Here is a 15,293-nt window from a genome sequence, read left to right as displayed (position 1 = left end):
TTATTATTTATTTAATTAACAATTTAATATATTAATAATTAATAAAAATAAATAAAATATAAATAAAGTTGTTTATTTCTTTTTTGAATGTAAATAATTATGTGTCATGTCGAGTTACTCTCACGTGTTGACGTCGCCTAGCAACCGAAGACTAAACAAAAATTACTCAGGTATAAACAATGGCTTAAATTATCATCGCACGTAAATTTACCTCGACACATCAATTAGTTAAAATATAAATTTAAATAATTGGTCCATTATGTACATTATTTTGGCTGTCATCCAGCTTCACTTGTCTCTATCAAAAGTTCTGGCGGTAAAAATTTAAATAATTAAATAATAGAAATTTTTTAAAATATATTGAGAAACAAGATTTAAAATGACGGCATGTTGCCGTTTCTCCGATCTCAAAAGTTCTGGTACGTAAATTAATTAATTTATTATTATTATTATTATTATTATTATTATTATTATTATTAATTTATTAAATTAATTATTTACTTGTTTAGTTTACAATCAAAACGGAGAAGGTTACTTTGAACAATTGTCGGCATACAATCACATGTCTGCACATTTACGTCGTGTACTTTTAGCTAAAAGTAGAGTTGACAGTAAAAATAAAAATTATTTATCAAAAAAAAGAAGTATGTCCGCTGGTAGAGTAAGAACAGATAAAACTCCGTCACAAGAATTTATTGATCGGGTTGCTTATGATACTGAACATCATCCACTGGTTTAATATTTTTTTATATATATTTATATATACTGTTAAAAATTTAAGGAAGTACTGTCGGTTTCATAATCATTCAGAACTTATACTGCACAAAATCAGGAGTGAATTTGGAGTGATTACAGATTTTATTTAAAACCGAATCCACTCTGTCACTCAGTTTCGGAGTTTTTTTAAAAAAATCACTCAGCATACGGAGTAAATAGAGTTTGTCTTTTCAACGGAGTGATTTGAATTTTATTTCACTCCGATTCGGAGTTTTAATATTTAAATAAACTTTACTCCGAGGGATTTAAATAAATAAACAGTCACCTGCTCCGAATTCACTCCAGATTTAATTCGCTTTCACTCTGAAATTTTTTCCAGTGTAATGAAGTTTGACATATAAGTAGATCATGATAATAAAAAATTCAATGAAATTTTTTACAAGCTTCAGAATCAGTAAAATTTGAATTTCCATGCATTTAAAATTGAGTCCCATGATAAATCACAGGTTACATTGAATTTATTGGATGTCTGCAGATCTCCAGAAAATCTTAAAATTTTTAACAGTACTTTCAGAATGTACTGTTTAATAATTAAAAATTAATAATTATATTAAAATTACGTAGGATGTGTTGAGGATGGGCCTCAATGTAACCGATTACAACAGATCCCAAGTTATTGATTTCCCGAAAACGCGTTTGAATTCAAGCAGGCGACCGATTGAAAGCGAACGAGGCCGCGTGTGCTCGAGATCAAGGTCGAGATACACATCCGGTTTGTCATTTCATTCGGCAAGTCCTGGCTCGTTTGCTAAAAAGAATTTAAAAGCTCGCGATAAGCATGACGGGGAATTAGACGAAGAAAATAATGACGATGAAGAAGAAATAGAAGTTTGCTATGGTGGAAAATGTAATGAATACAGCGGTAATTCAAGTGTACGTTCATCTCCGAGGTATTTATTATTATTATTATTATTATTATTTTTCATATTTTCCTATCCGGCTGCTTATTAATTTAATGAGCTGACTGAAGTGTCTGATTTAATTGGCGCAAACTGGGTCAGCAGGTCAGCTAAAAGTAAAGGTGAAAATGATCGAGTCGGTTCAGCGTATGGATCGAGTTTTGAATCACCCTCGGAGGGTTCTCACTCTCGGCATGATTCCGCAGCCTCCAAGGACTCGGCTTCGAGCCGCAGTAACGAGAGTTCATTAATGAGTACTCGTAAAACCAGAGAGAATCCTGATTGTATGTTCGTTAGCACATCCGATGAAACGAAGTACTCGAAATTTTTGTACGATATTACTCAAGAGATTGTTCAGAATGGTTATTACAAAGATGAAGAGCTGAGAAAAGTATTTCAGAAACATATTAAAAGAAATTCTAGTATACTTGATAAGGTAATATATAAATATATGAATATATATGTACAACGCTGGAAAAATGGGCATCTGGAGTAAAACGAACCCGATACATTTTTTATTTTAATTATTGAGGGGTAACATGGACAATATGAACCAGCAAAAATTTTTTACAGAAAAACTAAATTCAAAAATTTGAAATTTTTTTAAAGAGTTCCATTTTACCCCGCATTAAAAATTTTATTTTTTCAATGATTAGATTGTATTGAAATTTTTTTCTCAAGAGCCCATTTTTCCCACACTTTCAAGACGTATTTAATTAAATAAACTTTTCTTTTCATTTAATTAAAACCTGATAATTATTATCAACAATTGGTGCAGAATAAAATGATGTATGAATTGTACCAATTAAAATTGTCATTAAATATAATTGATCAAGAAGACGAAGACGAAGAAGAGACAATTGAAAAATTTATAAAATCTAAAAAATATTCATCAGCATCACCATTGAAACCTCCAACTCCTCCGAAAATTCTTGACGAAAACAAAGTGACGGACAAATTGATGAATCCAGAAGAACTGAAAGAAACTTACAGCAAATCACCTCACAGCGGCAGGAATACTGTCGTGCTCGTCGACGCAAATCCCGAGTTATTAATCACCGAGAGAGACGTCCTTGCAACACTCATGGAGATGAATATTGATCCCGATCAAGCGCACAGAGCCTGCAAGCGGCTGCTGAAGAGGAGTAAAGATTTGCATACATTACAGATGGTAAAGTATTGTCTTTAGATTTATTTTATTTAAAGTTTTCGTTGGTTCGGTTGGTTGGTTCCTTCCTTCATCGGTCGCTCGGGTGAATCCGCAATTTCCTCGAGAAAATCCTTTGAGAAAAATCGCCCAGATTATATTGTATTCAGAGAAAGAACGCTCGGCCAGGTGCACGCAGGGAGAAAGGACACGGGGATATCTCCTATTGCTTCAGCGACCAGACCCGAAGGATCTCGTAGCCAAGTCGGTCATTCGCATCATTATCATCAGCAACAGTATCATCAGTATCAGCATCAGCAGCTCCAACGGCAGTATGATATTACTTATACTGGAACATCAAAGAAAGATTTCAATAGAAGCAAAATTCAATTGTTAACTTGTCCAGACTACGCTTTGAAGGCCCATCCTTCTATGACTCATCCTCCTCAATGTTCTTCTGTGAAAAATACTTTTTATACAGTACAGAATGATTGCATTCAGAAAAAAACTATAGAATGTATTTGTAACTCAAGGTAAAGATTTTTATTTTATAAAAAAAAAAAAAAAAAAAACAATTTTATTTATTTATTTATTTACGTTTAGACTCAGAGCCAAGTCACCTTGCGAAATTTTATCCGGCTACTCGGCTAAAAAAAAACAGGCGGAAAAAATAGTAAATGAAAATAAATTAAATCGTAATAAATGTTATTGTCCGAAAAAAAAATTGAAGGATAGTAAAAATAAAATAGAATGTGATAAAAAAAAATCCGAAGATAAAATAAAAGTTTCAAATAAAGAAATTGATGATGAAATGTCTAGAGAATCAGAGCTACGAGAATCCAAATCAATAGAATTAAATCAAGTGTCAGAAAAATTAGAATTATTTGCCGGGGAATCGGTTGATAAAAAAAAATCCGAGGAAAGTGGGACAGGTTTGTTTTTTTAAAAAATAAAATAGAAATCTAATGAATTACTTGAATTAAATGATTGATAAAATAAGTTAATGGATATTTTATGTTTTTTAGAAGACTCAAGTGCGTCACAAGTAACTCGACTTTCGTTTCCTGCTGTTAGAGATACAGAGGACCGAGACGTCACACCCCGACTTTCTCTTGACATAAAAAAAAGTCAAGCTGAAGAAATGAAAAGTTCCGTTACCGCTGACGAATCTACAAGCCATGAATTACAATTGCGAATGTCACATAGCGACTTAAGTAATTTGAGCAATAAAGACGATACTGACGAGTCTATCGCCGAGTTTTATTCCGACGATGATTCTTCCGTAAAGTCCGAGGTCAAAGATGACGAAAAAGAAGTTGATGTAAATTACAGATAACCCCCAACTTAATATTTACTATCTACCATAAACACAAAAACTTATTTATTATTCATAATCATTTTTTTATAAACTTATCACGTGCAGATAAATCTAGACTCTCAATTTTTCCACGATGACTCGCACGAATTTTTGTTGCACAAGGAAGCGCCGAGACCTGAGTCACCAAAAGCCTCTAGAAAAAGACAAGTAATTTAAATTTGAAATTAATCACTCGTAATTAAAATCAGCAAAAATATAAAAAATTATTATTTCAGTTGCATTCCTCCGACTCAGAGCATCAGCCAAAGCGAACACACACTCAGGAAAAAATTATCGCCAGACCCGATTTCCATCCCGCGAACTGCGCAGCAGTGTGTCCCAATTTACCCCAAAAGAAATTACGCGACATGTTGCTATGCAACTCATGCGAGCAGTCTGTAAAAAAAATGTATTATTAAGTAGAAAATAAATAGTCTGCAGTTTTTAAAATTAATTGACAGAAATAATGAAGATTAATTTTTACGACTATTTATTTTATTGATAAAATATTTCGTTACATTACGCAGTGCTCTGGATATAAGCTTCTATCACCATCAATCAGTACTATTTGTTTTTAATATTAATCACTATTATTAATTATTTTAATAACTATAATTATTTTTAATTACTTAGTCTGTTTATTGAGTCCTTTAAAAATCAATGTCGGGATCAATAAACAATAAAATATATTGTGAAAAAATATAGTGTATCAACATGCGTGTGTATAACCAGTATACGCACCCAAACTGTACATGATCCAAATATATATTTATATATCTATATATATGTATATAATTTATACATGGATTCATATATATATTGATTATAATTATAGGTATTAGTATGTTAATTACTTGATAGTTTTTGTGTACTAGATCTATAGTTACAGAATTATACAATCAAGTGATAGAGATCAATTAATTTTTTTTTTCTTTTTTTTTGTAGAAATGTGAGACGTCTACAATTTTTTGCCTTGTAATAAATAATCAATAATCATTGATTGATTATAAATCATCGATAGTTATTGTATATATATATAAAATATACATTTATATGTGTATTTATAAATATTCACATAGATGTGAATATTTTACGTACAACCAATAATACGCGTTAGTATTTTTTTCCCATCAGCTTCCATCAGAGGCATTTGATGATGAATCCTCAAGCTCCGGTGCACCTGGACGTCGATTTAAGATACTCATTAAATCGGTAACGCGTTTTATTGTGTAATCTGGCTTAGGATCATCAGCGGACAATCGTGTTTTGTCGGATATTGGCAGCCAAACTGTGCCACCTAGTCCGCTTCCGACACCGCCTGAAATAAAATCAAATAATATTTATTTAAATAAAATATAAAATAATTAAAATTGTGTATTATATGTAAATCCATACCTTGAATATCAGTTTCCAATTTGTCGCCGACCATTATGCAGCTGCTCGGCAGCACACCCAGGATGCGACAGGCCTCGAGAAAAATCCTCGACTCAGGTTTCTCCCATGGCAAGTCTCCGGAGACGAGAATAACGTCGAAATATCTGGCGACATCCAGCCGTCGTATCTTCTCCCACTGGGCGTTCGAGCACCCATTGGTTATCAACCCCAGGAGGTACTTCTTCCTGAGCTCCAGCAGCATCGACTGGGTCTCCGGGGTCAGGGCGAGGTACCGGTATCTCAAGTACAGCCACCTTGCGTATATTTTATCCGCGATGCACGAGTACTTGTCCCCGAGTGCTTTCGTCCAGAGGGAAGTGCGCCAGGTGTCCAAGTCATACGCCTGGTTGTCGGGACAATTTCTGAACATCTTCAAGTAGGTGCTGCATATCTTCGACGAGACTTCATGCGGGACGTTGTACTGCGTCGTCAACTCATCGGCAAGCTACTCGAGTCAAAAAATTTTAATTCATCAGAGTTAATTGTCTAGTTTTTTATCATACGTCATCACATGTTTAGTTAAGAGGGAACAATTTAGACAGTGCTACGTTCAATTAATTATACTCTTGTTTAATTTAATTTATTGCAGATCAATATATACATGTACATGTGTACGTATTTAATATTAATAAAAATATGAGACGAAAGGACGAGTGTAATTGTTGAATGTAGCAATTGGCAGTCTAAAATTGGGCTCATCAGTCGGTAGAGTGAAAAATAAAATAATAACTAAAATTAAGATCGCTTAATTCATGTTAATGATTACCTATAATAATTGCACTGACTCATTTTCATATTACTCGTGCCGATATATTTGGACACACATTGAAGACGCACCCACGGGCACTGCTGTAATCACAACAAAATCAGTTGTGCCAACAACAGACTTAATTGGTAGTTGCTTTTGTTCATTTCTTCCAACTAAGTCTAATTAACAATTTTTAATTGTTTATAGCACAGATTGTTTAGGCAGGATTATTATTGCGGATTAATAATACACAATTTTCTTTTTTATAAAAAAACATTCGTTTAATTTTTAAATATTGTTACAATTATAGCTCACTCTCTTTTTATTTATTTATTTTTTTTTTTACAACAATTTATTGATGTACATTTTTTTATTTAATTAATTTTTAGCATAATAAAAATTTTAAATCTTGTGTAGATTTTTTTTTAAACATAAAAATAGCGCAGCCCGGAAACGATGCTAATTTTTGTTTGCATTAAATAATTAATTTTTTAATTAATACAAAATATAAACTAAATATTTATAAATTATAATAAATATGAGTTTACACTTTTGATATTTAAATAAATAATATTTTTAGCACCGTCTCAGTTGCCAGGAACTATTTCTAGGTCTGATGTCTTATTAAAATATTTATGACCAATGTACATATTTTTAAATGTATGACCTGCAATATTTTTAAAAAAATCAACAAAATAATTATGACTATTTATTAATAACAATAATTATTATTAATTATTTAATTTATAATTAGATAATTAATTTAAATGCTAGGCTCTAATATTTTAATTTAAAAAGCCAGTGTCAAAAACATTTTTTTAAATTCTTTTAATTACTTTTGTTAATAATGAGAAAAAAAAAAAAAATGATTGATAGAAAATTAATCGCCGAATAAACTTTTTCCCAACTCCATCATACGGTGATTTCTGCAAACAGTAAGTGCGTCGTATTTCTTAAGCTCGGAGGCGACCTTGGGATCAGCTTTCACCAGATGACAAAGTAGATCTTCATACGCAGATTTAACATTGGGAGGCAGGGAGCCTATTTTGACCTTCTTGAGTACGTCGATGATGCCCTCGACCCACCCGGACTCGATGGCGAACTCCGCGAGCCAGGGAATCTGCTGCAAGACACTGGCCATCGTCTGCATTCCCAGGAACCAGAGCTCCATTATCTCCATCCAGTGTTCTTTGTAAGATATTGCGACGACCAGTTCCGTGGGGTTGTTGCTCTCGTCGACGTTGTAAGCATCCCAGAGGAATCTTATTGTGGCTCTGATGTACCCGGTGATGCTGTAGTCATTTTTCTTGGCGAGCTTCGCCTGCTGTTTGAGCAGCAGCAGACCCAGAACAGCAAGATGGCCATGAAGGACCAGGTTCTCGCTGGCCTGCTTGAGTATCGGCAGATTGTCGAAGATGAACTTGAGCAGAGCCACGAAAGTGGGCGACTGCTCGACCAATTTAGCTTCAAGGACTGTAATGTTCATGAGGACATTGCAGATGGAGACCATCGCAGCGCGCGAGTCGTTCATTTCCTCCAGGACTCGGGGCTCCAGTTCTTTCTGCGGTTCTTTTATTGCTTTGAGGCGCTCTGACCTGGGTACCGGTGGTTTTTTATTTTGCACTATGGTCCAGTGATAAGACAAACAGTCAAAGAGAATTTCTTCTTGCTTGTGTTTAAGCAGAATCTTACGGGCGTCTTCTTCAACCGCCAGATGACACAGAGCCGGCAGCAGAACTCGGAGTATGTCGACTTCGCTGAGAGGATCATGAACGACGGGTTCAGATGACGACGAAGACTCATCAGTCTTATTGGCTTTTACTTTTTCCGACATCTTACGATTGCGGCAGGCGTAAAACGTATCCTTGGCGACGGTGAGCATGTAAGGAAGAACGGCGTACACTTGAGGACGCATTGATGACGTATCTTGAACCAACCAGGCGGCTAAAACTCTTACCATTGCACAGACAAATATTTTATCTTTTATGTCCGTGAGCTCTTTCATTTTCGAAACTGAAGTAAGCAAACCAATGACCGCAGAAAACGCTCCCTTTAGTGCTGTATACAATGACTGTTTTTCTTTTTGCTCCAAGTCCAATTGGTCTGTGGTGATGTACTGCAAGGATACTTCCAAAATAACAAAACAGGCTGTTATTAAATCGGCATTTTGAATAACGGCTTTCAATTGCTTGCCTTCAAGTTGCATTCGCACTTCAATAGACGCCAATTGAATTAATAATAAAAAGAACACCTTGGGCTTTTCTTCATCCATAAGTGCCCATTCAACTCCAAAAAATTCGAGTACAGCTGAGGCCAATTTTAACGCCGGATCTCGCTGATTTTTACCAATCTTCGAACCAAGTACATCACAGAGTCCTTTGTACAGACTCTGAGGCCACGATTCTTCTTTGCACGTGTCTACAACTTGTTCTTTACGGCATGAATTTATCAGAGCTTGTAAAATACCACACAATTCAAATTTCCTCTCTGAATGATCTGTCTCAAAGTCCAGTGCTATTTTATTCATGATCGCGTGGAAAGGCGCCGGGTCAACGGGGTCCCAAGCCTCTGCTCCCAACTGACTCACCAAAGTCACCAGGATATTTAGCGCCTGGTCTGTCTGGAAACTCTTCTCAGAATATATTTCACACATCTTGGAAATGGCTTTCTGCTCAAGCAGAGCCTTCTGTCCAGCCGGATGTTGCGCTATGCTCTGCAGACACCTGTACGCCTCACTTACAATAATCAGAGTGTCATCAGGAGCGTCTTCATCAGCTTGAGAGACGATTTCCAGCAGCGCTGGCACATGTGCGACCATGTCCGGGTGGCGAGCCAGCTCCGAGTCACTACAAAAGGCCGTAAGAATTGACAACGCGACTGATTTGTAGACTTGCGGCGGACAATCAACCGGTACATCATTGCTGACCAACAATCGCCGTAAAAACTTTGACCCAATAGCTTCGAAGATCATTTTCTTGGCCTCTGAGCTGCAGTCTTTGCTGTCCACCAGCTTGGTCACCATAAAAAGTGCCGCAAATTTTTCAGAATCGCTCGTCACCATCTTGAGAATTCCAACGCACTTGGTCACTCCTTCCGGGATACTCATCTTGACAATTTAAAGTAAAAACCCAAATACAGAAATTTTAAAAAATCCGCCACTTAATTAACAGACGTTGACGAGTTTAAACTCAAGTAAATGCCAACGCTCAATGAAACAAAATAAAGTTTTATAATTTAACCACTTTCGAATTAAATTAAAATGGATTCAAAGCCAATTGGCATCACTCCCAACTTACGTTCTAGCCTTGTCCTTTGATACTCTCAAATTATCTTTTTATCACCCAATAAAAAAACAATTAATTCTCACTCTAATCTTCCTATTCTTTATCTTCAATCTTCAATATACACAAACAAATATTTATCAGCAATCAATTAAATAAATATACACATAACCAACAAGCAATACGTTGTCGACGACGACTGAAACGTTTGCTGGTAATCCTCTTAACTGACGGTTTATTCTCACCAAAAATAATTCCAATACGTGGTGTCTAAGTGTTCGTGTGTTAAAAATAACTTGTCGCACTCACCCGAGTTGTATAAAACATCAGCAGAACTAGTATAGTATAAGTTACTAAAATATAAATGATAAATACACCAAGTAAAGATACTTTTACCCCACAGTCTCCAGCTTTTATTTTTATTCTGATTCTTATTCTTAGTTCTGTTTATCGTTTTCTTCAGCAACCAACTATCCGTAGTTCCTTATCTACAATGAAGACTTAGGAGTATCCGTCGGATATTCTCCGTCGAAAATAGTTCTCGTCGTTAACCGTCGACGTGGTTGGTTTATCAAGAAACAGCTATATCAGGAAACCGTATCAGGTTACACACAGAATGTTCTCTTGTTCTATTTTAGTTCCTCACTATAAAATCCTCGGTTCTCACTCGCGGGTTCTTGACTCTTAGCTCAAAACTTTCTTCGGAGTTCAGTTGATTCAGCGAATTCGTGGCACGTCGATAAACTCAAACTAAAACTCAATCTTTTTAAAACGAACAAAACCAAAACGCGTCGCGCACTCACTGTGATAAATATTTTTTTTTAAATATTTAAAACCCGCGTTAAATATTCAAATAAGTAAAAAAAATCAGTAAATCAATCAATCAATCATGTATTAATTAATAGTATATAAAACGTATACGAGTATTTTTTTTTATTTAAATCGCATTTTTTAATAAATTACCAAAGTAGTAAACACGAGGTTACTGCCTGCATTGTGCGCACATGATCGTGAAGTTGCTGACGACATGACATGACCTCTCGCGCCCTTTCGTCTACTTCTCTTCAAGGTTTTATGTATTGCGATTGGTTTATTGGTTTCCACGCACACTATATTTGCTAGATTATTACAAATTTAAAAACAGTCATCTACTTATAAATTAAAAAAAGTACAAAACAAAAAAATAATAAAATAAAATAATTTAAAAAAAATAAAACAATAAAATAAATTAAGGAAATAAATTATTTATAAATTATTCATACACTCAGTACCTTTTTACAAGCTAAACTGTCTCCCTTTCTTGTCTCGATCAGCGTGTTATCCAGGTCGAATAAAATAGTAGTGATGGCTGAATTTCTGACTCCATAAGCTGCCATTGTCATCCTGCTTGTCAATGACTAAGATTTTTTAAAAAGTAGTTGGTTTTGTTGGCACCTGTTGGTATTATTCTTCACACTCAAGTGACGTTCAATAACCAGACTGCTGTTGCTGCTGCTGAAATAGTTGCTCTGAATAGATCAATGACAATCTCCACGGTGTGCATGAGACGACTATCAAGTGGAGAGATAGCTGGCAATCGCTCTTGGACTTGGTATTTTTTTCTTTGTATGTCGATGTGGTGATGATGAATTTAGTACCTTGTTGTTGGTTCGTTAAATCTCCAAGTCCAATAAAAGTGTATCCACCAATCAGGTGGGGGACTATTGATGACGATCACCGTCCGTCCAGTCCCAGTCGCTCGACACAAAAACACCACCCTCGGATCATTTGACGTCATCAGGTTTTTAAAGTCACCGTTTCATTGACGACAATCAATACATCAAATTAAGCTTCGTCTCCATGTAATTCAACGTTTTCAACTTACAAGATGATGTCGCTCCGTTTAGCTTCTACGTCAGAACCCGTTACTTTATTTCTCACCAATCCCGTGTCTCTCCCTCCTCTCCTGCTGAGACTTTTGCTCTGTTCCCCCTCTTCTTTACAGATTCCTATTTGTCCTAGACTCAGGTCAAATGAAAGCCACTTTAGGTTTTATGACCATACCAACAAATAATAATAATAATAATAAATAATAATAATAATTTTAGTGTGTACGTGACTTTTAGCACGTACACGTGAGATCTGATAGTTTTTACTCATGCTTCAAACCATCCTGTCACCATTTAAAGTCTAACTAGCAGTTGCGGTGCATGTACTTACAAATAACCGAGTACTTAAATAAATAAATAAGTGTTTTATTAATAATAAATATAATTATTTGATAAAAAAATAAATTTATCAACTCGTATTACTTTTTAAAAATTAAACGTCAGTTTAAATTTCAAATAAATCATCATGTTTTACGTCGTGTGCATTTTGTACGTCTTTTGCATTTTTTATTCGCACAAACGTTTAAAAAGTGTTGTCACTAAATTAAAAAAAGTTAATTGTTAATTTAAGTAATTAATTGTAATTATAAGAAGATATTTAATTATTTAAATTTAGTTTTATTTATTTAATTATTTAGTTATTAAGAAATGCGCGGATATTTTAATTTTAAAAGACGAAGAAAAAAAGCGGGGTTTTAAAATATTTAAATTTTTTGCGGCAAACACGTGACGCAGAGGTCACACCGCCATTGTAATAAGTATAAGACTTTAAACGTGATGATAAATGATTATTCAAAATGTTGATACGTAACCTCGGTAATAAATTAACCTGGTGTAAATTTCGCGCTCGATATTATTCAAAAGAGAGCGTTTCGAAAAGTGAAGAACAATGTCGGGTATCGAAGATAAGAAATATCGGCATCATGGCTCATATAGACGCAGGTAAATATTTTATTACATAAATAGAATTATTTATAATTTATTTATTAAGTTACTTAATTAATTTATTGTGTAACAGGAAAAACAACGACTACGGAAAGGATGCTGTATTACTCAGGAAGTATTAAAAACATGGGAGAAGTCCATCATGGCAACACGGTGACAGACTACATGGAGCAGGAACGTCAACGAGGAATAACGATAGTGTCTGCTGCAGTGACGTTTAATTGGAAAGACCATCGCTTTAATTTAATTGACACACCTGGACATATTGACTTTACGATGGGCGTTGAACAAACACTGGGAGTTTTAGACGGCGCGGTGGTGATTCTTGATGGGTCTGCTGGTGTAGAAGCACAGACTCGGACTGTCTGGAAGCAGGCTGACAGATACAGCATCCCGCGAATTGTTTATGTTAATAAAATGGACCGAGCTGACGCTAATTTCCACATGTGTTTGGAGTCAATGGAGTCAAAATTTGAAGTAACTTCACTGCCGGTACAACTCCCGATTAAAAATGACAGCGGCTTTGTTGGGATTCTTGATTTGTTGACGTTGGATAAAATTATTTTTGATAAGAACACTCAGGGGAATAAAATTTTGCGAGAAAAATTGACGGAGACAGAAGATGGTTTTCTGCTAGAGCGCGCTAGGGAAAAACGTCGGTTGTTGGTTGATAAATTGTCAACGATTGATGATGAACTGGCTAATTATATTATTGAGCAGGAGTCACTGGATGACATACCGACTCAGGTAATTTTGAATTCACTGCGTAAGTGTACAATTAAAGGCAAAGGTATTCCAGTTTTGCTGGGAAGTTCTTACAAGAATATTGGAGTCCAGCCTCTGATGGATGCTGTAATTTTTTACTTGCCCTCACCGGATCTTCATATGAAAGCTAAACTGTACAGTTGCTTTGAGAAGAATTTATCAGCACGAGCATTCAAAATAATTCATGACAAGCAACGCGGACCGATAACATTTTTCCGGGTTTACTCGGGGAGCTTGAAGAAGAACCAGAAATTTTACAACGTTACCAGAGAGAAGCAGGAACAGGGCGGAAGACTTTACGCAGCTTATGCTGATGACTATGAAGAAATAAATGAGGTGACGGAAGGAAATATCGGCGGGTTGGCCGGGTGTAAATTCACAGTCACTGGGGATTTACTAACCAGCGGCCCAACGATGGTCAGTCGCGCTAAAAGTGTTTTGGAAAAGATCAAGAATATCGATGACGCAGAGAAGGAAAAATTTTTCGCTGCTGCTAAAATCCCAGATCCGGTATTTTTTTGTTCAATAGAACCGCCGTCGTTGTCCGCGCAGGTTCCTCTCGACAATGCGCTCCAGGAACTGGAACGCGAAGATCCAAGTCTCCGGGTCACTCTCAATGAAGAAACTGGGCAAACTGTTCTCGGTGGAATGGGCGAGCTTCATATTGATATAATAAAAGAGAGAATAAAGACTGAGTACAAGATAGATGTTGATCTAGGTCCGCTGCAGATAGCTTACAAAGAAACGGTAGTAAAAGAAATCAAGGATACATTCGTTTCTCAGCATAAAATAGGCACGACTAATCACAACGTCAACGTCACCATGTCATTGATACCCAACTATGAAGGCAAAGATCTTTTGTTGTTTGATAAAACAAAGGAAAACGCTTCCAATATCGCGGACATTCATCCCAAGGTGATGTCCGCCGTCAGACGAGGTGTCGTCCTGGCACTAAACCATGGACCCAAGCTAGGGTGTCCTGTTATTGATGTCGGGGTAAAATTACACTGGCTAGAAGTCGGCAGAGGCACTTCTGACACCATGATCGCATCCGCTATCTCTCAGTGCATACGCAAGGTAATTCATTTTTTCTACACTTACTGACTGATGATTGCTGATCAGATCATTAATACTGATTTGAATTTATTTATAGATGCTCGAACAAGCGGGAATTATTTTATTGGAGCCGATAATGAAACTAGAAGTCGTTATGCCTGAAGAATATTCATCTAGAGTCATGAGCGATCTCAGCAAACGCAGAGCGCAGATACAAGAAGTTACAGTTCGCGGGCAATATAAAGTAATTAATTATAACTAGTGCACATTATTTAATTAATTGATTAATAGGAGAGATGATTAATTTATAAATTTATTTTCTAGGTACTTAGAGCTCTGGTACCGTTGAGTGAATTAATGGGATACTCGACAACTTTGAGAATATTGACGTCTGGTAATGGAAATTTTTCATCTGAATTCGACAGCTACCAGATTATGAGCGCAGTAGAAGAGCAAGAAGCTATGAAACAAATAACTGGATTTTAAAAATATATTATTTTTATATTTATTTATTTGATGTAAATGATTATTGATAAATTTTTCTATGTATAGTAAAAAAAAAAATCAAAGTAGGTGATAAGTTGTAATAAATAATTATTAAAAATAACTATATCATTTCTTATACAATGTATGACTTTTATTTTGACTAAAAATATATATTGCATCGTGTATTATACTTAAATATTATTACACAATATAATAAAATACGAGAGCATGTTATGATAGTTTAATATTTTTTTTTCTTTGTAAATTGAGTTTGACAAATTATCACATCAAGTATAATATAAATATATGTATATATTAATATTGCTGAAGTTCATGCAAAATTTTTTCGCTATAAAATATATGTCTATATTTTTTTCTTTAGATACATGGAGGGATTTAAAATTATTTACTTTAAATCTAAGGCTAGTAAAAAAAACTCGTTAATTTCATTTGATTTGTTTTCAAAGTAGACAAAGTTCACTGGCAAATGTCAGAAAAATTTTTAAAAAATAACTCGAGTATTTTTCCAT

At 35.1% G+C, this 15,293-nt stretch overlaps 4 protein-coding genes across 4 annotated transcripts; 2 read left to right on the top strand and 2 right to left on the bottom strand.

The window, feature by feature from the left end:
- The first annotated feature begins 343 nt into the window (after positions 1-343).
- On the top strand, positions 344-5,310 carry LOC103578699 (uncharacterized). The gene is made up of 8 exons (XM_008559857.2): positions 344-419; positions 510-733; positions 1,342-1,667; positions 1,782-2,112; positions 2,455-2,852; positions 2,994-3,356; positions 3,427-3,755; positions 3,849-5,310. The coding sequence occupies exons 1-8, from the start codon at positions 380-382 to the stop codon at positions 4,157-4,159; spliced, it is 2,322 nt and encodes a 773-aa protein (XP_008558079.2). The 5' UTR covers positions 344-379; the 3' UTR covers positions 4,160-5,310.
- Positions 5,311-5,984, bottom strand: LOC103578673 (N-acylneuraminate-9-phosphatase). The gene is made up of 2 exons (XM_008559823.2): positions 5,576-5,984; positions 5,311-5,498 (listed from the first exon to the last, which is right to left on the bottom strand). The coding sequence occupies exons 1-2, from the start codon at positions 5,982-5,984 to the stop codon at positions 5,311-5,313; spliced, it is 597 nt and encodes a 198-aa protein (XP_008558045.2).
- Positions 5,985-6,782: 798 nt separating this feature from the next.
- Positions 6,783-10,613, bottom strand: LOC103578672 (neurochondrin homolog). The gene has a single exon (XM_008559822.3). The coding sequence runs from the start codon at positions 9,466-9,468 to the stop codon at positions 7,243-7,245; it is 2,226 nt and encodes a 741-aa protein (XP_008558044.2). The 5' UTR covers positions 9,469-10,613; the 3' UTR covers positions 6,783-7,242.
- A 1,147-nt stretch (positions 10,614-11,760) lies between these two features.
- Positions 11,761-14,855, top strand: LOC103578671 (ribosome-releasing factor 2, mitochondrial). Its single transcript, XM_008559821.3, has 4 exons — positions 11,761-12,453; positions 12,530-14,298; positions 14,375-14,521; positions 14,602-14,855. The coding sequence occupies exons 1-4, from the start codon at positions 12,309-12,311 to the stop codon at positions 14,761-14,763; spliced, it is 2,223 nt and encodes a 740-aa protein (XP_008558043.1). The 5' UTR covers positions 11,761-12,308; the 3' UTR covers positions 14,764-14,855.
- Positions 14,856-15,293: the final 438 nt, after the last annotated feature.

Source organism: Microplitis demolitor, chromosome 8 (genome assembly GCF_026212275.2).
Source record: "Microplitis demolitor isolate Queensland-Clemson2020A chromosome 8, iyMicDemo2.1a, whole genome shotgun sequence".
In the NCBI taxonomy this organism is placed as follows: Eukaryota; Metazoa; Arthropoda; class Insecta; order Hymenoptera; family Braconidae; genus Microplitis; species Microplitis demolitor.
The sequence above is the reverse complement of the archived record's forward strand: the minus strand, read 5'-3'. Positions and strand labels throughout refer to the sequence as shown.